The sequence below is a fragment of the Monodon monoceros genome, unplaced genomic scaffold (assembly GCF_005190385.1).
Source record: "Monodon monoceros isolate NGI ecotype Baffin Bay Population unplaced genomic scaffold, NGI_Narwhal_1 Super_Scaffold_22, whole genome shotgun sequence".
NCBI lineage: Eukaryota > Metazoa > Chordata > Mammalia > Artiodactyla > Monodontidae > Monodon > Monodon monoceros.
Window position 1 is genome coordinate 12178746 of NW_021703779.1, and position 27109 is coordinate 12205854.

The following is a 27109-nucleotide window of genomic DNA, read 5'->3' on the forward strand; positions in this document are numbered from 1 at the left end:
CAGTAGGCAAGTGGCTGTCCTAGCTGTGAGCAGAGAATAACGCATGTTAGGAACTCTGGTTTCTATTTTAGATACCTTGCTGACATAGAAAACTTCTGTTTCCTCCCAGTGCAATGGTGACCTTCCTACCCTCTGAGAAATGGTGCAGAATGCCTAATGAGGAAACAGGTTCCCATTTGTGGAAGCCACAGACGAACAGAGCAGGGATGTGAGAGCTTAGGTACTATTCACTGGCAGACATGGTGCTGTAATATCTCTTTTGACTGTGGAACTGGAAGTGCTGGGCTGCCCAGCACTGTCATGGCCTTGAACAGGTTTAGGTCTTTAAGCTTCCACAGCCTGGCTCTAACAGTTCCAAAGGGTAATAATTTCTTCTAACAACTCACATTAAAAGATAATTTTCAAAAAAAAAAGATAGGGCTTCCCTGGTGGTGCAGAGGTTGGGGGTCCGCCTGCCGATGCGGGGGGCACGGGATCGTGCCCCTGTCTGGGAGGGTCCCATGTGCCGCGGAGCGGCTAAGCCCGTAAGCCATGGCTGCTGGGCCTGCGTGTCCGGAGCCTGTGCTCAGTGGCGGGAGGAGCAGCAGCGGTGAGAGGCCCGCGTACCGCAAAAAAAAAAAAAAAAAAAAAAAAAGATAAAATCTCGACTCTCATGCAGATATAAAATGAATACGTGTTAAATTTTCTTTAACTCATTCATCAATGAGGGAACCAGGCAGATGGCATAACCAGTTCAAAAGAAAATCTAAGAAACAGACACATTTATAGATCAAAACTATTGGCCTGAATGCAAATAGAGGCATAGAGGCAAAACCAGCCTCTTCACGGTGGGGGAGGGCAGTCACTTGAACCTCTGTGGGACAGGACACGGCAGGATTTGCATGTCTCTAAGCAAGAGATATTTGCCATTGCTATGAGTTATACAATTTAAAGAGTTATAAAATAGCTCCCATAGAATGAGAGTCAGATGACCTGGAGGCGTGTACTATAGACAATCCAGAGTTTTCCCTTGAAGCACAATTTTTCCCTATACTCATGATTGCTAGATTCAATAATACACTCCTTCTCCAATAAGGAGATCTCTTCTTTTTTGCTAGAGCCTATTTAAAATCCAGGTATTTTTCTCAACACTGTGAGTAAGGGTGAGTATAATAAAATGTAGAGCAGAGATATGATGCTTGAGAAAAGTACATCTAACGGTTAAATAAAGGGAAAATCTCAAGGTTTAGGAGGAAGATCCTTCCTTGATAGGGGAAGGAGATGGTAAGAGAAAAGAAATAGGTGGCATTTCACACACATTGTCACACTCTGTCCTCCCAATGAACCTGTGAATTAGACGAAGGTATTTCTTCTTTTATAGATGAGGAAGCTGGAGCCCAGTGATTAAATAGCCTACAGAGAGTTATACAAATAGTACAAAGCAGAGACAGCTTTTAAATCCAGTTCTAGCTCTGAAGTTTATGAGTTTTCCCTCTATTCTATGCTGCACTGGTGAGGGATAATGGCAGGAGGGAGGGCCACAGTCAAGAAGTTTCCCGATCCCCGCCTCAAACATGGCAGTTCAGTAGTAGTTTCAGAGGGCCATTGGTGCTCATTGGTGACTGTCATGTTTTTGTCAGAATTTTATCATTCTTGTCGAGCGCTTTGCAAAGAGAGCAAACAGAATGCACTTTCTGTTTCACAGGCTGAGATGAAATAACTGATTTAAATGAAGGACTTTGGAATGAACTCCTCTCTGAAGCTGAAGGGATAGAGGGAACTGATGAGCTTAAAATGCCTCGTACTGAAAGTTGCTCTGAAATAGAATGGAAACGCACAGACTTCTTGGCATGCCACTGGCATTTACTTACACAAAAAGGCTTATATTCTGATCAACAGCATTCATGGAGCATTTATTGAATGCCTACTATGTGCTTAGTACTATATAAATGCCTTAGGAAACGCTACAGGGAATCAGATCTGAGCATACTGTCTAGGACATACTAGATAGAATTAGACAAACATGAAAAAAAATGACTATACTACAACATGGCAAGGATTATAGGGCTCTGGAAGTTCCAAGAAAGATGACATTCAAGTAGGAAGAATCATGGGAAAATTCACTGTATATGTGTGTGAATCGCACCCATCAATTTCATTATTATAACCTCAAAACCAGCATAGTTCCCTCTTTAAAAATTACTAATGCAAAACAAATCTATTTTCAATTTGTCAGGCCCTAACAAGTTGATGAACTTGCTATTCATTTTGTAAAGTAGTAGAGGATTCAATTAACATGAGAGAAAGTCATCTTTAATCCTATTTTTGTTACTTGCTAAAATGAAAGGAAAGATCATTTGGGTTCATGAGAAATTCTCAGATCTCTTCATTTCAAAACTAATTCCAAATGGCATTTAAAATCGTCTTCTTCTAAGGCTAAATGGGCCTTTATTTATTATCCACCCCAATCCCAAGATGGCAAGAATCTCACGTTTCCCAGCAATTCTCCATCTGATGACATTTTATTATAGCATAAATAGAAATATATGTCAATTACACTTACAAATTATTCCCAACATGAAGGTTTCCACTTAGTCTCTGAGATCTTTAAAATAGGAAATGAATTTTTTCACCACAAACAAAGAGCCCTAAATCTCCCAGAACATAAACTGCTCACTAAGGTCACTATGACTCTGCAAACAACAAAAAAGCAGCAGTTTGCTTGTATTAGAAAGAGGCTTAACAAAAATGCCCTCTCTGTGGTGCTTGGCTGGGCACACACTTTTTGTTTCATCTGACATTTCTTGCAGAATGATTGAAGGGCTTTCCAGCAAATTGTTTCTGACTTGTCCTTCATGCCTGATTTTCTTATATTTTGTCCCACAATTCACCATCTAATTGTAAATGATAATTAGTACAAGACCAGGCACATAATGGGTACTCAATAAATGTTTGCTGACTGACTGAATGACTGAAGAGATATAAGACGGAAATGCACAGAATTCAGCAAGTGCCTGCAAAGAGGCACCAAATTTAATTTCTTGATGAACAAACCAAACAAAGGAGTACAAATTCCATAATACTGCCATTTACTCATCCAAAGTATGTTTATATATTTTTAAAAATCCACATTCTTTGTTGAAATACATAAGAGAGATGACTTTCTTATCAGAAATTCATATGACCAAAAATATTTGAACATGACCCTAGCATTTGCTTGGCTAAGCAGAAGAATACTCTGAAGCGCATTTCATTGTTACATAACATGTAATCCTTGTTAAATTGCCTTTCCACTCATCCTGCACTTTTACCTGCTATTTATAATTTAGTAGTTCTCAACCAGGAGTGATTTTTGTCTCCCAGGGGGCATTTGGCAATGTCTGGACACGTTTCTGGTTGTCACAGCAGGGGCTGTGGGAGGTGGGGTGCTATTGGTATCTAGTGACTAGAGACCAAGGATGCTGCGCCACATCCTACAACTCAAAAGACAAACTCCCACAATAAAGAATGATCTGGCCCCAAATGCCAATAGTCCTTAGGTTGAGAAACCCTATTTTATTTTATTTTTTATTTAATTTATTTTTTAAAATTTTATTTATTTATTTATTTATGGCTGTCTTGGGTCTTCGTTGCTGCGCGCGGGATTTCTCCAGCTGCAGCAAGCGGGGGCTACTGTTCCTTGCGGTGCACAGGCTTCTCATTGCGGTGGCTTCTCTCTTTTTTTTTTTTTTTTTTTTTTTTTTTGCGCTACGTGGGCCTCTCACTGTTGTGGCCTCTCCTGTTGCCGAGCACAGGCTCCGGACGCGCAGGCTCAGCGGCCATGGCTTACGGACCCAGCCGCTCCGCGGCATGTGGGATCTTCCCGGACTGGGGCATGAACCCGTGTCCCCTGCATAGGCAGGCGGACTCTCAACCACTGCGCCACCAGGGAAGCCCGCGGTGGCTTCTCTTGTTGCAGAGCACGGGCTCTAGGTGCAGAGGCTTCAGTAGTTGCGGCATGCGGGCTCAGGAGTTGTGGCTTGTGGGCTCTAGAGCGCAGGCTCAGTAGTTGTGGGATCTTCCTGGACCAGGGCTCGAACCCGTGTCCCCTGCATTGGCAGGTGGATTCTTAACCACTGAGCCACCAGGGAAGTCCCTGAGAAACCCTATTTTAAATAAAGAAGCTAGCAGCAATGATCTCAAACCCATGGTGCTACATGGTTGTCCAGACATGAAGAATGTTTATGCATAATTCCTGAAAGCAAGTTATACAAGGTGGTTGGATCCTGCTAAAAATTTCTACAGAACTGAGAAAAAACAACTTATGGAGAGAAGAGAGGGGAAACTGGATGAGATGGGCATTATTTCAGGTAAAGCTTAGCATAGAAAAAGTTGGGAAATCTAAGTTGTAGTCTCAACATTTCAGTTTACTCTATATTAAAATGGGTTTAATGATGTACCTCCTGCAGAGGCATACTTTGACAATCCAATGAACTTGTAATAATGATAATAATACTACTACTATTACTATAAATAAGCTTCAATTTATTTTACTATCATGGGCTTTCCATACATTACTACCAATTCTCACAATTAACATCAAGGCAACCATCATTATTCCCATTTTACAGAAGAATTAACAGACCCAGAGAGTTTCTATAATCTGTTTAAAATTCACAGGTAATAATAAGCAGAGCTAGTGGCAAAAATAAGACAGACTGGTAGTTACCATACTGCAAATATAGCTTTGAGTAGTATGACCCAAAGTCCAGGTTTCTCAGAACAGTACTGATTTATGCCTGGCGTTCTTGTGTAATTATTAATAGCACCCAGTTTCAGCTCGGTGCTTTGTGACCGCCTGGAGGGGTGGCATAGGGAGGGTGGGAGGGAGGGAGACGCAAGAGGGAAGAGATATGGGAACATATGTATATGTATAACTGATTCACTTTGTTATAAAGCAGAAACTAACACACCATTGTAAAGCAATTATACTCCAATAAAGATGTTAAAAAAACAAAGTGATCATCTTGCATAAGATAATGGCTCCTGTCTTATCCCTTCTTTTTAAATCATGGAGAAATCCACAGTATGCAAAGATAGAAACTTGCCAGCATCCTCAAAGCCCTCTGACATGGATCTGAGCCGCGTGCACATCTGTCCATTCACTCATCCTTGTGTGAGAGCAGCTAACAAGTGGCAACCATTAGTGGAAGGACTCACAGAATCTGCCATTTGGTTCTCTGTATTCAAGCTACCTAAGTTGCTAATTAATTGCTTTGTCTGGCAGTTTTATCATTTTATCAGCATGGCTGGTCCAAAGCGAATGGTTTGCTGCATCAGGCTGTGGGAATCAGTAAATATCCAACCTTTTTTACTTATCTGAATAGTTTGCCCTCTGCACAGACCTGGATGTCAGCAACTAAACTGAATGTAGTAGGACTGATAAAATCGTTTTGACCATGTGTTGGGCAGAAGAATCAATAATATATAACTCATTAGTGGTGAATTTTCAAGAAGATTTAAAAAATGCAATGGGTTAGTTTCTGTGACCATTTCTAATTAATATCATGACATTAAAAAACAACAACAACTTTCTCCATTCTTTGGGATTAGATGCTTCAAATCACCCCTCACAAAGGGAGTGCCACCATGAAAAGCCATTCCCTCCCTTTACGACCCTCTCATCCTCCAAGACTCTCTCTTTCATGGGCATCAAATCAAAGTACCACGCAACACAGGAAGCCATCACAAGAAATAGTGCTTCGCCGTGTTCAAACGGCAAGTCTCTGACCGTCAACTGTACATCTTCTTGATTTCTCTATGTGCTTTTTCTCCCTTTATCTCTTGAGCTAATGGTGAGAATCTTCCTGCGAGATAAAAATCTTATTCCAAAAGAAATTTAATTTCTGTATAAATCAAGCACATATAGTTACTATTCCATTCCCATCCAGGGGCCCCACACTCAATCAGTTGTGATACTTGAGGACTCATTAAATTATTTACAAGGAATAAAATGCAAAATCAAAATGTCATTCTTGTCTATTTGTGGCAAGAGAGAAAAAATAATTTTCATCTTAGTACTCAAAGAATGCCCTCTGCTCTCAAGTCTTTTGCCCTAAAATGATGTTGGAAAATAACATAACTGAGGCAAAACTAATGAACAGTGACTAGTTGTTTTGCTGTTACACAGATTCTCTACTCTCTCCTAGTGCTTTTTTTTTTTATCTTTGCTGCAGCCCTCATTTAAATGTTTTCAAGCTTTATTGAGATATAATTGACATATAACAATGTCAAATGTGTAAATTTAAGGTGTACAATGTGTTGAGCTACACACTTACATATTACAAAATCATTACCATGTAGCATTACCTAACACCTCTATCACGTCACATAATTACAAATTCTTTTTTGTGGTAAGAACATTTATGATTCACTCACTTAGCAACTTCCAAGTATATAATACAGTATTGAGAACTATAGCCACCACGCTGTACATTAGATCCCCAGAACTTATTCATCTTATAACTGTAAGTGTGTACCCTTTGACCAACATCTCCCCATTTCCCACACCCCCCAGCCCCTGGTAACCACCATTCTAATCTCTGTTCCTATTAGTCTGGCTCTTTTAGATTCCACAAATAAATGACGTCATACAGTATTTGTCTCTGGTGATTATTTTTAAATAGAATCCATCACAAAGCTTTAAAAAATAGTATTTATTGTTAATTTAGAAAGCTTTGGTCAATACAAATATATATACGCTTATTTTAATTCAGTCACTATGAATAATAGATAAAATTTTCATTACCATGGTAGAAGTTATAAAAATCAGTTCCAGGTTTTAAATATGCAAGATACAGAATGCTCTTACCATTGATTCATTTTTTATGAGCAAGCCTGAGTCATATTAAATATAATTACTGAGTCAAGTATTTGTTGTCCACATTATCTGTCCTGGCCCCATTTCTCTTCCATACTGCCTCCTAGCTCTTGTGATAGCATATTGGTCTGACTGGAAATTCATGGTTTTCACCTGGGCCCACTACAGTGCAGCTGGCCCAAAGGATATCATTTCCCATCCACCCTTTCTGCTAAAGTGGATTTTATTCATGCCACAAAGCACAATATCAAGCTCATTGTAGACAGACCTACAGACAGTCCCTATGCTCCTCCATGGCCATGGCCAGTCCTCACTTCAAGATATGGAAAGATTATGGAATTCCAAAACCGTTTCTGTGGTTCTCCAACCTCCGACTCTAAGAGTCCAGAGCAGGGCCCAGCAAACTTGACCCATGGCCAAATCTAGTCCACCACCAGTTTTGTAAATAAAGTTTTACAGTAACACAGCCACGCTCATTTATTTATATACTGTCTATGGCTACTTTCACTACAAAGACAGAATTGAGTAATTGTAACAGAGACCTTATGGTCCACAAAGCCTAAAATATTTACCATCTGGCTCTTTACAAAAAAATATTGCTGACCTGTCATCTAGGCCACTGAGTTTTTAAGAGAACTCATCTAGGAATTAATACACTTATCAAATCTGATTACAAGCAGAGTTTGTGACTTGCATCCCTGCATTACATTCCTAGACCACAGGATCATTACGTAAGTTGAGAGTCTTAGATAGATAACTGGGAAAGCTTAAGCTGATCTTCACTGATTCTTTGTTCCTCTTCCATTACCTCCTCATTCCAGGCACCTACCCTGCAGCCCCCAATAAAACATTCCCTCCTTGGCAGGATCACAGGGTATGATAATACCTCTATAATAGCCTTTAGTTCTTATAGTTATATTACTATCATCTAATATATTTATTGTTCAACAAGAATTTGTTAATTGAAATAAATGAAGTAATGTAGATCAGCATTTTCAAAACTATGTTTTGAAGAATGCCTGCCATCTTTGAAATGTGCTCCATGAAAAGGATGGTCTATTTTACATAGAGAACAGACTTGTGGTTGCCAAAGAGGAAGGGGGGCAGGGGAGGGTTGGATTAGGAGTTTGGGACTAGCAGATGCAAACTATCATATAGAGAATGGATAAACAACAAGATGCTATTGTATAGCACCGGGAACTATATTCAATATCCTGTAATAAACCATACGGAAAAGAATATGAAAAAGAATATATATGTATAACTGAATCACTTTGCTGCACACCAGAAACTAACACAACATTGTAAATCAACTATACTTCAATTTTTTTTTTAACAAAAAGGATGGTCTATTTCAAAAAAACAAAAAATCTCCTATGGTCAAATAAAGTTGGGAAACAACAACACATACTTTATTCTCCTTTAGAAGCACCATAATTCACATGACTGTGTTCAAGTTTTGCAGAGGAAAAGGTTGGCATCAACAAAATGGCAGAGTAGGCATCTCCAAGCTCTTGTTCCCCACACAGAAACATCAGAAAGTAAGTATAAACTGTCAGAAATAACTTGGTCAGAATTCTGGGAAATAGTCAGAGGTCTACAGCAAGCAAGAAACTACTGAATCAAGAAAAAGCTAACTTCAAAATGGCAGGAAAGCTTTGTGGTGTCTTTACTTGTCCTTGTCCCATCCCCTCCTCAGTAGTGGTTTTGGTTTTGAATCAGTGGCAGCCTACATTCCCAGTGTGGAACCCTGGTCCCTCGTTCTGGAGGAGGCAAGGCAAACATTATTCACAAATTATTTTGTCTGTCTATTCTAACCTGTCTGTGTGCTACCAGAAGGACAGATGCAAAGCACTTGTATTAGTTTGCTAGGACTGTCATAACAAAATACCACAGACTAGGTGACTTAAACAATAGAAATTTACTTTCTCACAACTCTTTAGGCTAGAAGTCCAAGATCTATGTGATAGCAGTATTGGTTTCTCCCAAGGACTCTCTCCCTGGCTTGTGGGTGGCCACCTTCTCACTGTGTCCTTTTATGGTCTTTCCTCTGTGCACACACATCCCTGATGTCTCTTTTCTCCTCTTCTTTTAAGGACCCTATTTGTGTCAGATTAGGAACTACATTTATGACCTCATTTAACCTTAATTACCTCTTTAAAGACCTTCTCTCCAAATGCAGTTACATTCTGAGGTACTGGTGGTTAGCACTCCAACATATAAATTTCTTGAAGGGACACAATTCAGCCCATAACAGTGCTCAGCTTGGTTCCACCTAACATGGTGGAACTCAGGATAGAAAAGCAGTAAGTATTGATCAAAAACACTGCAAGAAACACTAAAAACCTTCAGATGCCTGGGTAAAAGATTACAGTTGAAACATACAACAGACCATCTAAGGCCTGAGAGCAAAAGCTGAGGAGAGTTTCTTAGGGAAATTACAAAATTCAAAATCAGCCATGGATGCAGGCAGGAAAATTTAGAAAGCCATATGCATTCTCAGGGCAAGATGCATGCTCAGAAAAGACCTGAGAAGATTTCACCTTGGGCTGATCGCTAGGTTCAGTTCAAGAATGGCTATGTATTGAAGGAGTGCCCCAGAACAGAAATGATCCATGAAAACTGGGAAAGGTATTTTTGTTTGTTTGTTTGGTAGATTTTTTTTAGCCCTTGGCATTCAAGAAAATTTCTATCGAAACCCTAGTTGAACACAAGCTGAGAAACAGAGACTATAAAGGCCATACACAAGAAGGAACATAGTCTTTCCAAAAGTAGTGTAGGAAAGTCACCAAATAGATGGCCCACAATAGCTATCAACAATAAAAACATCCAGCAAACTCTGGGCAAAGGGGGAGAATCTAATTCCCGCTTTTCCCTTACTTTCCTCTTGAGTTATCAGTTATAACAGCCAAATATCTAATTATCAACAAATATCACAAAGCATATAAAGAAACAGGAAAGTATGTCCTATTTGAAGATAAAAAATAAATTGACAGAAATCATCCCTGAGGAAGTCCAGACATTGGACTTTCTAGATGAATCCTTTAAAATGACTGTCTTAAATATGATTAAAGATCTAAAGGAAAACAAGAACAAACAATAAAAGGAAATCAGGAAATTGATGTAAGAATAAAATGAGAATATCAATGAAGAGCTAGAAATTATAAAAAGGAACCAAACAGAAGTTCTGGAGCTGAAAAGTGAAAAAACAGAAATGGAAAATTCACTAGAGGAGTTTAACAGTAGATTTGAGCAGGAAGAAGAACCAGTGAATGCAAAGATGGGGCAAGTGAATTACTGAGTCTGAGGAGCATAAAAGAAAAAGAATAAAGAAAACTGAACAGAGTCTAAAGGACCAATGGGATACCATCAAACAGACCAACATACACATTCTGAGAGTGAGAAAGAGGTGGGAAGAATCTTTGAATATTTGAATAGAATATTTGAAGAAATAATGGATTCTCAAATTTGATGATATATATAAATCTACAAATCCAAAACCTTCAGTGAACTCCAAGTAGGAAAACCCAAAGAGATTCACACTGAGTAACTTTACAATCAAACTGTTGAAAGCCAAAGACAATGAAAGAATTTTTAAAACAGCTAGACAAAAGCAATTCATTACTTACATGGGATGCCCAATAAAATCATTAGCCAATCTCTCAGAAGAAGCCTTGGAGACCAGGAGGCAAAGGATGATATATTTAAAGTGCTGAAAGAAAAAAAAATGTAGCTGAGAATTTATATCCAGCAAAACTATCTTTCACAAATGAAAGATAAATTAAGACATTCCCAGATAAACAAAAGCTGAAAGAGTTCATTACAACTAGACTTGCCCTACAGGAAATGATAGAGGGAATCTTTCAGGTTGAAATGCAAGGACGCTAGACAGTAACTCAAAGCCTAATGAAGAAATAAAGGTCTCTGCTAAAGGTAAATACACCAGCAAATATAAAAACAGTATTATGGTATTTTTGGTTTGTGACTCCACTTTTTATCTCCTACAGGATTTATAAGACAAATTCATTAAAAAGTTATTAATTTATGTTACTGGATGTACAATAAATAAAGATATTATTTGTGACAAGAAAAACATAAAGGGAGGAGGATGTAGCTGTACAGGAGTAGAGGTTTTGTATGTTAGACGTTAAGTTGATATCATTTCAAACTAGACTGTTATAAATTTAGGATGTTAAATGTAATCCCCAGAGTAACCACAAAAAAAAAAATTCTAAAAGGTATACCTCTTTGAAATAAAAGAGAATCAAAATGGTTCACTACAAAAAAATAAAAATCAACTAAATACGAAAGAGGGTTGTAATAGACAAAAGGAAAAACAAAAAAGCTATACAGAGATCAAATACCAAATGGCAGAAGTCATTCCTTAACAGTAATTATTTTAAATGTAAATGTACTAAACTCTTCAATCAAAAGACATAGATAGGAAGAATGGATAAAACAAACTATGATCCAACTATATGCTGTCTACAAGAGACTCACTTTAGATCCAAAGACACAAGTAGATTGACTGTGAAAGGATGGAAAAAGATATTCTATGCAAATAGTAACCAAAAGACAGCTGAGGTGGCTATACTAACATAAGTCAAAATCTCTTAAAAGAGGCAAAGAATGACAATATATATTGATAAAAGAGTCAAGTCATCATGATATAACAATCCTAAAAATACATGCACCAAACAACGGAGCCCCAAAATATATGAAGCAAACCTTGATAAAATTGATGGAAGAAATAATACTTTTACAGTAATAGTTGGAGACTTTAATACACCAGTTTCAGTAATAGATGGAACATCAATACAGAGATCAGTAAGGAAATATAGGATATGAACAACACTATAAACCAACTAGACCTAACAAACATAAAGAATACTCCACACAACAACAGCAGAATACACATTCTTCTCAAGTGTACATGCAACATTCTCTAGGACAGACCATATATTGGGCTACAAAATAAATCTTAATAAAATTTAAAAGATAAAAATTATAAAAAGTATTGTATCTTTTCCAAACATAGTAGAATGAAGCTAAAAATCAATAATAAAAGGAAAATCAGAAAATTCACAGATATCTGGAAAATAACACACTCTTATACAACCAATGGGTCAAAGAAGAAATCACAAGGGAAATTAAAGAAGAATGAAAACAAAAACACAACATACCAAAACTTATGGGATGCAGTGATAGCAGTGTTCAGAGGGAAATTTATAATGTAAATGCCTGCATTAAAAAAGAAGAAAAATCTCAAATCAATAACCTAATATTACACCTTGAGGAACTAGAAAAAGAAGAGCAAACTAAACCCAAAGCTAGCAGAGGAAATAAATAATAAAGATCAAAGTAGACAAAAATAAAATAGAAAAGCAATTAGAGAATCAACAAAACCAAAAGTTGGCTCTCTTAAAAGATCAACAAAAATTACAAAAGTTTAGCTAGACTAACAAAGAAAATAAAGAAGACTCCAATAATAAAAATCAGAAATGAAAGTGGGGGCATTACTACTGACCTTACAGAAGTAAAAAAGAATTATAAGAGAAGATTGTAAACAAATTAGGTAACCTAGATAAAATGGACAAATACCTAGAAATACAGAAATTACCTAAACTGACTCAAGATGAAATAGAAAAATCTCAGACTTATAACAAGTAAAGAATTTGACTGAATAATCAAAAACCTTCCAATAAAGTTCAGGACCAGACGGCTTCACTGGTGAATTCTTACAAACATGTAAAGAAGAATTAACACCAATCCTTCTCAAACTCTTCCAAGAAATAAAAGAAGAAAGAATACTTCCGAATGAGGTCAACATTACCTTGACACCAAAGGCAGATAAATACACCACAAGAAAATAAAAACACAGACAAATAACCTTTGTGGATATAGATGCAAAAATCCACAACAAAATAGTATCAGAACAAATCCAACAGTGAAGTAAAAGGATTATATATCATGGCCAATAGAGATTTATCCCAGGAATGCAAAGCCCTTTTCAATATAATGAAATTGATCAAAGCAATACACTACATTAATAGAATGAAGGAAAGAAAACATGTTATCATCTCATTTGATGCTGAAGAGGCAGCTGACAAAGTCCAACAACTTTTAACAGTAAAAAAGGAAAACCACTCAGAAAACCAGGAATAGAAGAGAATTTCTTCTACACAACAAAGAGCATTTATGAAAAATTCCCAGCTAACAACATAACTCAACTATATGCCTTCTACAAGAGGCATACTAAATGGTGAAAGACAAAGCTTTCTCCCTAAGATCAGGAACAAGACAAGGATGCCTGCTTCCACCACTGTTATTCAGCACTTTATTGGCAGTTTTTTCCAGAGCAATTAGATAAGAAAAAGAAATAAAAGGCATTTAAATTTGAAAGGAAGAAGTAAAACTATCTCTGTTTGCAGACGACACGGTCCTATACATTTAAAACCCCAAATAATCCAAAAGAAAACTCCTAGAGCTAATAACTGAATTCAGTAAAACTGCAGCATACAAGATCAACACACAACAATCAGTTGCGTATCGATACAACTGCAATAAACAATCTGAAAAGGAAGTGAAAACAATTCGATTTACAATAGCATCTAAAAGAATAAAATACGTAGGAATAAATTAAACCAAGGAGTGAAAGATTTGTACAAAGCAAATCACAAAACATGGCTGAAATAAATTAAAGAAGACTTTAAAAAATGGAAAGACACACCATGTTCATGGGAAGAAATACTTAATATTGACAAGGTGTAAATACTATGCAAAGCAATCTATAATTCAATATGACTCCTATAAAAATTCCAACAGCCTTTTTTTTTAAGAATTGAAAATGCCAATCCTCAAACTCATATGAAATTGCAAGAGGCCCTGAATAGCCAAAACAATCTTGAAAGAGAAGAACAAAGTAGAAGGGTTCACAATTCCTGATTTCAAAAATTACGGCAAAGCTACAGTGATCAAAACAGTGTGGTACTTACATCAGCATAAACATCAGTTCTATCCAATGGAATAGAACTGAGAGTCCATACATCTATAGCCAATTGATTTTGACAAGGGTAGCAAGTTCATTCAGTGAGGGAAATACCAGTCGTCAACAAATGGGGCTGGGACACCTGGATTTCTACGTGCAAAAGAATGAAATTGGACCTCTATCTCACATCATATACAAAAATTATCTCAAAATAAATCAACGGCTTAAATATAGGGCCTCAAGCCATAAATCTCTTAAAAGAAAACAGGAGTCAATTTTTATGACCAAGGATTTGGCAACTGAATGTTTGTTTTTGATGACACCAAAGCATGAGCAACAAAAGAAAAAATAGGTAATAAGTTGGGCTTCATCAAAACTAAAAACTTTTGGGTATCAAACGACATTACAAGGAAAGAGTAGAGACAATCTACAGAATGCGAGAAAATATTTACAAATTACATGTTTGATAAGGGTTTAATATCCAGAATATATAAAGAACTCCTGCAATTCATTAAAAAAGAAGAAAAATCTCAAATCAATAACCTAATATTACACCTTGAGGAACTAGAAAAAGAAGAGCAAACTAAACCCAAAGCTAGCAGAGGAAATAAATAATAAAGATACAATATATCCAATACAAAAATAGACTTTTCTCCAAAGAAGATAGCAAATAATCACATGAAAAGATGCTCAATGTCATCGGTCGTTAGGGAAATGAAATTCAAAGCCACTTCACACCTACTAGGATACCAATTATCAAAAAATGGAAAGTAAGCACTGGTTAAGATGTGGAAAAATTAGAAGTCTTATACATTACTTGTGGCAATGTAAAATGGTGTAGCCAATGTGGAAAACAGCACGGCAGTTCCTTAAAAAGTTAAAACATAGAATTACCATATGACCCAGCAATTTCACTCCTAGATATATACTTAAAAGAATTGAAAGCAGAAACTCAAACAATTCATTGCAGCATTACTGACAATAGCCAAAAGTTGAAAACAGCCCAAGTGTCCACCAACAGAAAAATTTTTTAAATGTAGTATATACATACAATGGATTATTACTGAGCCATAAAAAAAGAAGTTCTGATACATGCTACAACATGGATGAACCCTGAAATCATTATGTTAAGTGAAAGAAGCCAGACACAAAGGACAAACATTGTATGATTCTACTTATATGAAATATCTTGAATAGACAAATTTATAGAGACACAGAGTAGATTAAAAGTTGCCGGGGGGCTGGACAGAGAGAAGTATAGGGCACTATTGCTTAATGGTTACAAAGTTTGTTTGAAGTGATGGAAAAGTTTTACAAATAGATAATGGTGATGGTTGCACAACTTTGGGTTTGACCTAAGAAGTTTTATTAATGGACTAGAGTTGACATTTCAAGGAACACTCATGAAAGACTGAACGAAACAAAGAAATGATTTTTGATCTTGAAAGGGAGAAAAAATTGATCTGCAGGAACAAATCCCCTTTGTTAAAGTGAAGACCACTTCAGCAGGACTTGAATGGGGCCTGAGTTTCTGGGACCAACAAGGTCCCAGGTGGTGCTAATTCTGCTGATCTTCCAACTCTGGTGTGAGTAGCAGGGGACACAATAGTTAGGATGCACTATTCACAGTGATCCTATTCCCTCTTACAGCGAATTTGATCAATTGACCCAAAACTGAAGATGTTAACGAGCAATAATCAATAACTCTATTATCCCTCTCAAGTAGCATAACTGTAATTTTACTTGGGTTACCAAAACAAATGCCTTACTCCAAAGAAGACAGTCTGAGAGAGATATTTAGCAACAAAGAGGATCAGTATGGGATGAGGCTTGTTATACCTTGTGCTGGGGGTCAGGGAGGGGAGCCATCTTTCCAAATCCCTATGAAGTATTCTAAATATATTTTTTACTTCAATTTATACTTGAGTTATGGCAAGGTTGTTCTTTCTCATAAGAATAAGGCAAAAAATAAAGGAAGAGAGTGAGAAAGAAAGGAAAAGAGGGAGGGAGAGAGGGTAGACGGGAGAGAGGAGACAAGGAAGGGAGGGAGGGAGGGGAGGATAGGGATATGAGCGATTAGACGTCTACATAATTCTTCTTCCCAGTCAAATTCTCATCCAATTCACTTTGGAATATCTTTGCTGATAAACCAATTAGATGAGGTTAACTAGTGTTAACTCTTTCTGCAGTTTATAGAACACATTCATTCGCTGGTGATCACATCTAAGAATGTGTTCTTGTTAATTAGAACACCTTAGCAGATTATTGGGCTAAAACAGAGGAAAGGTTGTGCTGGCACATGTCAGGATAACTCTTAAAAGTGAAAAATGATTCTATCATTCAACCCGAAAAACTTGCAGGCATATTCCCATATTTAGGTAACTTCTATCCTTAGAATGAGTCTATTGGCCTCAGGCATTTTATCCCTGTAGTTTAAAAAGGTGTCCCTAAAGTTAGGCAGTTTCTGCCTCTTACAAACTCTGTGGCCTTGGGAAAATTAATGAATTTCCTTTATGCCTCAGTTTCCTCATCCGTAAAATGGGGGACATGGAAGCATGTAATTACTGAAGAATGAAATAAGGCACTCATTGGCATGCAGCAAGGTTTTAATGTATGTGGGCTCTTATTATACGCATGTGCTAATCCCTTATCAAAAAAAAGTTACTTTTTTTCTTCCCAAGGTTTTATACCCAAATGCAAATGAACCTTAAGGCAATGCCCAAGATTGAAGCGATCAGATGTGAAGGATTAAATTATCCCAGAAATGTACAAACCAATGGGAAATACCATGGTTGGCAGGTCAGAGGATATTATGCAATGAATCCAGTGCAGCAAAGGGGTTTAAAGTTTAGGTTTTTGGAATCAGAATGATGAGACATTGAGTCTCAGCTTCTCTAATTACTGTGGCATGACTTTAAGCAAGTCACTTAACCTCTCTAACTCCCAGTTTCCTCATCTGAAAATATTTATTGGAGCAGTAAAACAATTCCTCTTTTGTGAGGATTAAACTAGGTAATTTTTTTAATGTGCTTATAGTACAGTGTGTCAATATGTGGTGGCTTAAAAAATATTTTGAATTCTAGCAATATACTCACACTGTCATTTACTGGGAACGTTAGAAACAGATATATGATGGTAGGACCCAGCCTTCTAATTGGTTTCAAGCCAGGTGGGGAGTCCAGACAATCAGATAATGTACAGTACGAGACAAACTACATTTGGATTTTCAAATTCTTCCTGTTAAGATGACATTTCTCTCTTTCCTGTTTCTTTTCCCACATCATCCATTTTCTACCTGGCATATACAAATTCATGAAAGTTTTCCATCCTGAATTGGACCATCTAAAAGGAAATATTTTCTTGTGAAGAGAGGAAAAAAAAAGCAAAGATACATAATTTCTCATGACGTGCCTCTACCTTGTCTAATGTATTTCTTATTAGCAGAAGAATATATTTGTTATAGAATAAAATTCTATGGCCAAGAAAGAGACTCTTTTTGGTTTTCGTTTTGCTTTGTTTTGTTTGTTTTGAGTAACCGAAACAGAAAAACAAAATCGAGTAGAGTAGGAAGTGACCATGGAGAGGAAGTCAAGCTGGCAGATGCTGAAAAACAGAGGGATGAACTAAAAGATGGAACATTTCAAAGGTGCAGGCTGAAAATGCTTTGGTAATATGGTGGTGCCTATGATTCCACTCCTGCAAACACTTCTTTAAAAATAAACACATTGTTTTTTCATTAAAAACAGAAAAGTTAGTTATGTTAAAAAGAAAAACAGCTCAATACATCTCTTTTACCCAAACTCCTTGCTCCTTCTTTTACCAAAAGTCCTTGCCTGGGGGAGTACATTAGCTGTTGAGTCCTTTTCCTTTCCTCATTTTGAGAACTCAACGTGGACTTGTACAAGTAAAAACATGGCGCTCAAGTGTGGCCACAGCTGTGTTTTACTACCAGCCTTTGAGGGAGGCCTCAAGTCAAACTCCTCCTCATTCAGATCCTACTGGCTTGTTGGGTACTGAGCCAACTGGGGTATGCCTTGCACCAGGTTGCTGAGCCTTTGTCAAGTGAAAAGAGACAAATTTCCACAGGGGAAAGCAGTGAGTGAATAGACAGTTCATGGCAGTATGAGCCATTTCTTATCTCAGAAAGCATTATGGGGAAACTACATGAGGGCAATAAACATATTGCTCAGCATAACATGAAACCGGAAGTCATCAGGAAGTGATTTATCTGTTGTCAAAGGGCAAAGAGTCTGTGGCCATACCCCTTGAACAAGCCTGATTATACCTGACCTCTGAAGCTAAGCAGAGTCAGGCCTGGTTAGTGCTTGGATGAGAGACAAAGGGCAAGAGGAAAGAGAGTTAGTCCCTCCGTCTCTGGAGGAAAAAGTAGGCTCTTTGTTTATAGCACATTTAGGATTAATAAATCTTTCTTTACAGTATATTTACTGAGGCGACAATCTGGACATTAAGTGACACTGCTGTGTTTGGTTCTTAAAATGAGCTAATTTTCTTTGATTTTGTATTTCTGTGCATCATTTTTCATTGGGGGGGGTCACAGGATATAAAGAAGGAATAGGGTAAATTCAGAGGTATCAAGAGAATCAAACTAGATCCACTGATTTAAAGGGTATCACATGAAAGGAGGTGGATATTCCTGACCCATCCACAGTTCAAAACGCAGCTCCATTTGAACTCATAAACGTGGGCTATTTCATCACCATGGGCGCCTACTGTTGACATCTACAATGTTGATGAGCCTAAGGTCAAAGAAAGCCACCCACCCAAAAGGCAATTTTGATAGCAACTATTGACAATGAATTCCGTTTAATAGTCTTCAGCTTATATTTTCCAAATCCAAAACTCTTCAGGGTAAGTTACTGCATAACTGTCATTATTGGAAATGCTAGTGGGAATACTATCACTGTTAACCTCTCTGGGTAAAACTTTTTTTTTTTTGCAATCTCACCATCATTTTAATTTTGTTTACATCTCTAGTCATTTGCACAGATGTTGATGGAGCTGTATTTTTGCTTCAGTGTCTATTGCAACATTCTTATTGCGTTCTGCAGGTCCTCCAGTAAACGTTACTTGCAATATTTTTATCAACAGTTTTGGATCAGTCACAGAAACCACCATGGTAAGTGCTACAACGCCACTGGCAAGAGAAAAACGTGACTTGATTATGCCATGAACACAACCTGTCAAATTTTCTATTTATTGTTCAACTTGCAGGGCCTCCTGTAAATGTTACCTGCAACATATTTATCAACAGCTTTGGGTCAATAGCAGAAACTACAATGGTGAGTGGGACTGAGCACTGAAGCCATCGTGTGAAGGAATGGGATATGCGATCAAAGAGTACTGTTGTATATTTGTAGGACATTTACTGAGTGCCAATTTCCAAGTTCATTCACCTCTAGAAAACAATTAGTTATTTATTTAAAATTCAATAATCTTTTATCCATCATGCCAGAGAAATTCTGGAAACACGTGATGTTCGGTTAGATTTAGGTAGAATTATCAGTATTAAGCATGGTTTACAGTTAAGGATATTTAAATATTTGCATCTCCAATGTTTCAGAAATACAAATTTCAAAGTTTGGGAGATATTTTTCATATAATAGGAAGTTTTAACATAATCAAGCCTCAGACATGCTACATTTAAGACAGGGGTCCCCAAACCCCCCCCCCCCCCCCCCCCCCCCCCCGCCCCGGGCCTCACACTGTTACCGGTCCGAGGCCTGTTAGGAACCGGTCCGCACTGCAGGAGGTGAGTGGCGGGCTAGGGAGCGAAGCTTCATCTGCCGCTCCCCATCGCCCGCATTACCACCTGAACCACCCAACCATCCCCCTCCCCCCCGCCCCGCCCCCGCTCCATGGAAAAATTGTCTTCCACGAAACTGGTCCCTGGCGCCAAAAAGGTTGGGGACCGCTGATTTAAGATATACGCCAAGGAGCTGACCTTACAATGAACACACACACACACACACACACACACACACACACACACACACAATTTGGTGGCAATAGAAAGTTGTTCCAAGTCCAAAGCAATTACATCACATGCATGGCTTTTCCAAAAAAAAAAAAAACATAAACATAAAAAACTAATAAAAAACCGTCACACTCTAAGTGCAGACATGTTTCACATACATGAAAAAGATCTCAGATACTGTAAAATCCACCAAGATTCCTTATCAATGTCAAGATGGTGTTGTTGCCTGTGACACAGCCTATCAGATAAGTAGGCTTACAGTGCTAGGCTATTGTGTGGAGATTACATTTTGGGTAAAACATTTTCTTGGCCCCCATACAATTTAAGTCCTAAGTCAATTGGCTGGTTCAAATTTTCAGTACTATGTAAAGTATACAGTCATATTATTGAATGAGATCAAAACAAACTATAGTTGAGCGTGACTATACTACTATGGTGGCCGATGTCCTAGAAACACTCAAGAAGTGAAATAATGAGCATAATGCCATTGAGAAGTAAAAAATAGTGTTCCCCTGTGTTTATGAATTCTTTTAGGCTACCAGGATTGTGTTTAACAAATTACTGTACTTTTTGGTGTCCTTAATGTTATAAAAGAATAATTTACCTCTTACCACTCCTTTCCACTGGCAAGTCAGACATAATGCAACTCCACTACACGTTTTAGTATTATTCTGACACAGCCTTGTCCAGAAACGAGACTTTTGGGGCTTTGACAGTATGTAGTGCATTAAGAATTTTACCCAACCAGGATAGTTTTGATAGGGTTATTAAATGACTCATAAGAAAAGCTGAACATGGAAAGAAGACTCCAACTCTGTACTTGGCATTCAGTTTCTGTCTCTCCCCTCCTGGTTTTATCCTGGTAACAGAGGGGCAAATCTTCCAGCCGCCCAAATCACTATCACCAGCTTTACACGATGGCATTCAATGACAATATTTGCACGACCTAACGCTGATTGCATTAATTAGACCCTTAAGTTGCTTTGATTAAATCTCCTTATTGCATTTTACCCTCAATCAAAAATGTAAATGTGCACCTTTTCAGTGTTCATTAATGCAAGAAAAAGCTAAATATTTAAGGAGATGAAAATGGAAACGATGGATATCCTTGTTTTCCTGTGTCTTTAAGAGCTACTGAAGGTGTTTAATAAATGGGCTGCTTAGGTGCTTCTTGGCCACTTATTAAGGTGTCCTTTGTCATGTTTCCTATGCAAAAATTTGGAAATCATTGTCCAAGTGTAATATCAACGGCCTGACTATTCTGCTGTATGAGACGTACTGAATCGCATGATCAGAAGAATGATGTGTATTGTGCTTCTTTTATTTTATTTCTTGGCTTCTGATGTAATGACAAACTGAATTTGGCTTTTAAAAAATATCTTTTATTTTCTTCAATTATGGCTTTTGTGTGAAACTAAAAAAAAATGTTTTTTGAAACTCTACCATGCTTAAATCAAAGAATAAATCATGTCATGTAGGGTAGGGACTGGCAAACATTTTTCTCTAAAAAGCCAGACGGTAAATACTTAAGACTTTGAGGACCAGACAGTCTCTGTCACAACTACTTAATTCTGCCCTTTTGGCATAAAAGAAGCCATAAACAATAGTAAGCAAATGGGTGTGGCTATACTCCAAAAAGAACTACTTATAAACACAGGCTATGGCCAAATTTGGCCCACAGGCCATAGGTTGCCAACTCCGGGATCTAAGGCATCACTATTTAAAATGGACATTATTCAGGGGCTCATAAGAACATGAGAATTGCTCCACCTTGAAAAGGTCTTACTTTCCCAGACCCCTTAGGCTCTGCCTGGGGACCTACCTGATGTACCCACAGGGTGTCATCACAGCCTGAGCTTCCGTTACCAAAACCCTGAGATTCTACCATCCACGAACATTCTCACAAAATGTGGCTCAAAAAAATGGTCAAAAAAGTTAAACAGAAACAGATTCTTCCTTGAACTGTCTTTAGTTGGAGTCAAAACATCAGACCTTTAGGTTTTATGCACAGTAATATATGTAGTCATTGAGGACATTGATTAGTGCTATGGGGGGGGGATAATAGTTTTGCTTTCTCTATGGTTTCTGGAATGATTTTTTTCCAAGAATGTCTCAGAATTTTGAGTTTCTGAGCATGTTGATTTCCCTCTCTTCCCTCATGTCCCACTCTTATCCCACAACCCTTGATAGCATTATTGAAGGATTTAGTTTGGATGTTTGTTTCTAAATAAGAGGCAATAATTATCTGTTTTAAGAATGTGATATGACTTTCTTTTGGTTCTATCCAGTCTGCCCTCTTATGTTTGATGAAATCCCACTAAATTACTGTTGGTACTAACTGCCCACAAAGATTAGGCTCACTTACAGACACAGTATTGCCTCTTACTCCTTTGGCATGTTAGTGTTTAAAGACTGTGCTCACAGGACAATATATTTGTGTTATTCTAAGGAATATTTTTATGGATCATTATGATCATGCACATTATTTCAAAATATGTACTTCTGTTCATTAAGAGTCACAGGGATCTGGTGATGTTCATTACTAGCTGAACCTGTGTTAAAAGTATTCAGTGGAACAATTTTTTTTTTCCTTATGATTCCAAAAGACTCAGAAGACCAGTAAGGGATGTATGATGAGACAGGTTATCTTTCGGTTTTGGAACGTCAGTTTACCATTTCCTTTTCTTTCTTTCCCCTTTTCCTTTAGCTAGTGATGGCAAGTGAATTTACAGGATGAGGAGTGTATTTGCAACCGCCTCCTTCCTACTATAAAGGGATAGTTTGGGAATATCGATAATGTCAGTAAAGGTCAAGAGTATTTGCATGCCATCTGCATACAGCTGTCCCCAAGGTTGGGCCATCAGAGAATGGAGAAGAGATAGTCTCCTCAAAGCTTCCAAATGACTGCCTGGAAGGATGTGGGTGAATAGAGTGTGATTTGGACCTAAGGGTGCTGGAACACTCCCCATGCTACAGCAGCAGACTCAGACCCTTTCCTCATTTAATATTGAGAGACTGCAATAGGGGGAAGGGGGTAGAAAGAGCTGAAGATGTACAAAACGTGTCCACTTGGAGAGCATCTCCAGAATATGATTCCAGCTCCCCAAACTCTTCCCCAAATTCCACATGCTCTGCTGGTTACCACTACAGGGTGAAGAGTTGTTTTATCTCCGATCTGAAATCACTTTCCTAAAGAACTGGATAAGGTGTAGACAGCCCCTTAGGAGAATGCAGGCTACGCTGTAACTGCTGGAATGACATTACAGACCTTTCGTTTCTATAGGTGCATAAGCAACTCATAAGGAGATGCTAACTTACAGGAATAGCAGGTAGCTACATTCCTTATTTCTGAATTTTTAAGGGAGAACCAAGAATCTACCTAACATTTTGTTAATCTGAGATATAAGGTGTCCTTGGTCTCTAAATTAACAATGCAATGTTAAAACCTGGATTCATCATAAAGCAACTGCCCCCCCTCCCATAATTCCCAATTCAAAGCTAACTTCCCATATTCAAAGCTAGCACAGACTCAAGATGATGAAAACTTCACTGCAGTGTAGCTAGAAGTTAAAACTAAAGTGCCATATAGGTCTGTGGGAAATCCACAAAGCATATCTTTGTCTATAATAACTTTATAACATAACTGGATTGAAAAATATATACCTATAAAAATAAAAAGAGAGCAGTAAAGTTTAATAATATTTATGAGACAGAGTGGCAATCTCTATGTACAAATGCTACACTAAATATAATAGTAACAAAATAATTCAATTTAAGGAAACAATCTTTGTGGCAATGGGCATAGAATTAGAAGGTACCAAGAAAAGTAAAACTTTAGAAATTCTAAATTTGATATGAAATAATAGTATGGAATATAGGTACTTGTATTAACTGTGCTAAGAATATAATAAAGATTCTATGACTTACACATAGCTTTTGAAAAAATAAAAGATATGTGTATGTATTTACACACATACACATGTGCACACATACATATATATATATATATAATATATACATACACACACACTTTTTAATTTGAATTTTTCTATTACCTAATCTAGTACCCAGAGAGTCAGCCATAGGAAAACAAATTTTAATACAAGGAAATACGTCATTTATTTGAAGTAGAATCTGTCTCTGGAGAGAGAAGGCAGTATAAAAGAAAATTCAGTCTACACTTAAGCATGTCTCTTAATATTTACTTCTTTAATATTTCATTAAACCTAGAAGCAAAAATAAAGACAAAGAAAGGCTACAGAGCAATATAACTATCTCCTGTGGTTTGGAATATCTTGAGAGAATAAACCTATCTGTAAATAAACAGAGGTGATGCATAGATAAATCATGCATCAAATTTGTACCCTACATTGAAAATGATAGTGAACTGAAAGAATTACAGAGGCACAGCCCTGGAAAATCTTTTCTTTGGCTATCTACTTCTCTATATCCTTGGGCGTCCTTTTCTATTCTTAAAGGTTTTAAGGGTTGCCATTTATTTTGGAATAATGTATAGCATCATGAAAAAAATTATGGAAAATTTTAATTCCTATACATTATAAAGAACAAACACTCCCAAAATATCTAATAAAAGTCTTGTTTCATATAATTCCTGTCATTGTGGAGTAAAATGTATTTTCTCCTCTAACTTTTCCACTTATTCTTGCTTATGAATAGGCTAATTAATTTATTTTAAATTAACTGTTAGATATTTAATGGTTCTGTTGTGATAAGATAGATTCAGTGCTCTTTTTAAAGTTCTGATATTGGGAGAACCTATTTTATTATTTTAAATAGATAAAATTCAAAATAGAAAAGCAGGAAACACTGGAGAAGAATACTTGTGGGAAAGACTTTTTAAAAAGATGTATTAATACATTAGCTGGGAAATTTTATATTGAGATTTTTTTTTTTAAAAGGTCAGTGTTTTCATATTGTATGTCACCAATGTAATATTCTCTAGAGTCTCTCAAAATGCATCTTTAAATCATTCTCAGGTTCAAAGGAGGACTGCAATGATGTTGTCCTGGTGATTCTGCCGCCCAGTGCTCGCTATCTGGCGTCTCATGGCCTCTCCCATTCTATGTTTCCTTCCTGGGTGGGGGGCCTCAGTGGCCTCCCAATGGCCTAAGAAATTTAACCCATTCACCTCTGTTATTTCCAGCTGTCATTACTTCTTGTACTTAGAGTTTTTCTACCTCCAGAATTGGCTAAGAGATGATGTCCTCTTCTTTCCTACTGAAACAAGCTCATAGACCCCCCCCCCACAAAATTTTATGAAGGATAATTGGTTCCCACCCTAAGGGAAATAAAAGGGGTAGATGTCACACAGTGAAGACACTGCATTTTTTTCCTTCAGGAAACCTTAAGAAAATCTCACAGTTGATCTATCCAGTGCCTATTTATACGCAAATTGGATTATTATATTTTCAATAGCCCCTGTTTTGATTTTCTACAAATCACACATTCCCACTCTTTACTCACACAAAACTCCAAAGGTTCCAGTCACTCCTGTTGCCAGTGAAACACTGAACTGGTAATCTCTTTCCAGTTACTACCCTCTGGTCCCTTTGGACAATCCCCAAAATGCAAAATATGTGATGGGGAGAACTTTGAGGTTCTGCCATCCTCTTGGCTCACTCATGGAAGGAGGGGGCAGCCAGTGAGCAAACAGAATGGGATGGAAGCCTGGCTGGCCTCACAAGAGCACCCTCTTAGGTCTGGGAATTTGCTGTGCAAGCCTGGTATAATCCCAAATAAAAGTCAGCTGATAAAATTTTCCAAGTCAGAAAGTCCTTATGTTGTACAACAAGGAAACGTACAGTTATTTCTTTTAATATTTCAGCTTTTCCTAATAAGCTGGGTTCTGATGACTGATTTTCAGAAGTTAGTAACTACTTGATTATTAGCATTCTTTAAACCCACAGTGGGCACTCTTTCTAAGAACTGCCACTTCCAAAATACTCTACCAGCCTGATCATCAGGATGGCTGTATTTGGGGGGCAAAGTCATGGGAATTTGGAGAGTTTGGTAATAAGCAGAAGGAACTGGATTTGAAGCTCTCTTCCATACACCCTGATCTTTATAACTTACTTACAGATTTTCTTTTGGCTCTAAAGGGATTAACCAAAACCGACCAACCCGAGGTGGTCTCCATTGTACCTTATAGAGTAACCAACCATCTGAGTTTTGCCTAGGACTGAGTGGGTTCCCTGAAAATTTCATGTTTACCTGAGTCTAAAATGGGAAAGTTCTCAGGCAAACCAAGGACATGTTGGTCACTGTTAGAGAAAAGTAAACAATGACTCAAAATCCAGGTGCCCAAACAAAGATGTGGAAACAAAGCAAATGAAGGTGAAAAAGGTAAAGGAAAGAGAGTAAAATGGGATGAGTATATATCACCCTAAATGACCACAGTGGCAGATGTGGACCACTGTTAGCTCTGAACCATAGTCCTGCTTGACTAGGGAATACTGTTGAAGCCTTTATTGGGTCTGCTCTGTCAAGCGAAGCAACAGTTTCCATGAACCTAAAGACCTTTGAGTAGAAATCCTCTGAAGAGAAGTTACTGTCCCAAGCTGATTCATTAGCACAGAAGAAAATTCCCATGCCAAGTGGGAATGACAGGGTGTACCTGAGGCTCCCACAGGGAGGAACACCTTTATCAAAAGGTGCTCAGATTAGGAAAACATGAAAAAGATTTCTGTTTTGAAATCTCCAGTTGACTACTGTAGATACAACCCATTCAGAGAAATGATAAAATATTTAAGAATTTCAAAAGTAGCTGTAAGGGAATTATCTTGTCAACATGAACCATCTTAATATTTATGTTAATGAATTTAAAAAATATTGGCCCATCATGTCAGAGTTTTATGATAAGATTTCTACTACCAAAATTACAGAGTGGGTTTTCTTCTGCCCAGAGCATCTGAGCAGATTGAAAATAGAGATCATGTCATTCCTGATTTGGAAAATGAATAGGTTTTATTTGACAATCTGCTATCACAGACTGACTCCTGTACTTATCATTACCTTTTTCTACAGCAAAATCAGATTGAGTTAGTATTATTTCCTCCCAGAACGATTAAGTGAAACAAAAATTCAACCAGCTCAACTTGTTCCATTAGTGTTCTGCTTTGGTCAAGTCTTCTTTCCTTCTCGTCTCTGTTCCCACTCCTAACAGAATTGAGTGGTTTATTTTGACCAAGATATACACAGCTGGGTTTACTCAGATACCAACACTGCATGCATCGAATCAGGCAGAAGAGTGAGGGGAAAATATGCCAGA

General features: G+C 37.5%; 1 protein-coding gene across 5 annotated transcripts in view; it reads left to right on the forward strand.

The window, feature by feature from the left end:
- Window positions 1-27109, forward strand: part of GLRA2 (glycine receptor alpha 2) — a 200542-nt gene that overhangs the window by 24400 nt on the left and 149033 nt on the right. For 3 of the 5 annotated variants that reach the window (XM_029240742.1, XM_029240743.1, XM_029240744.1), the window contains one exon: window positions 18896-18963. In XM_029240742.1, coding sequence (XP_029096575.1) covers window positions 18896-18963 — 68 coding nt within the window. Of the gene's footprint in view, window positions 1-18895; window positions 18964-19058; window positions 19127-27109 lie in introns of all 5 variants that reach the window. The other 2 variants (XM_029240745.1, XM_029240741.1) reach the window with 2 other exon arrangements.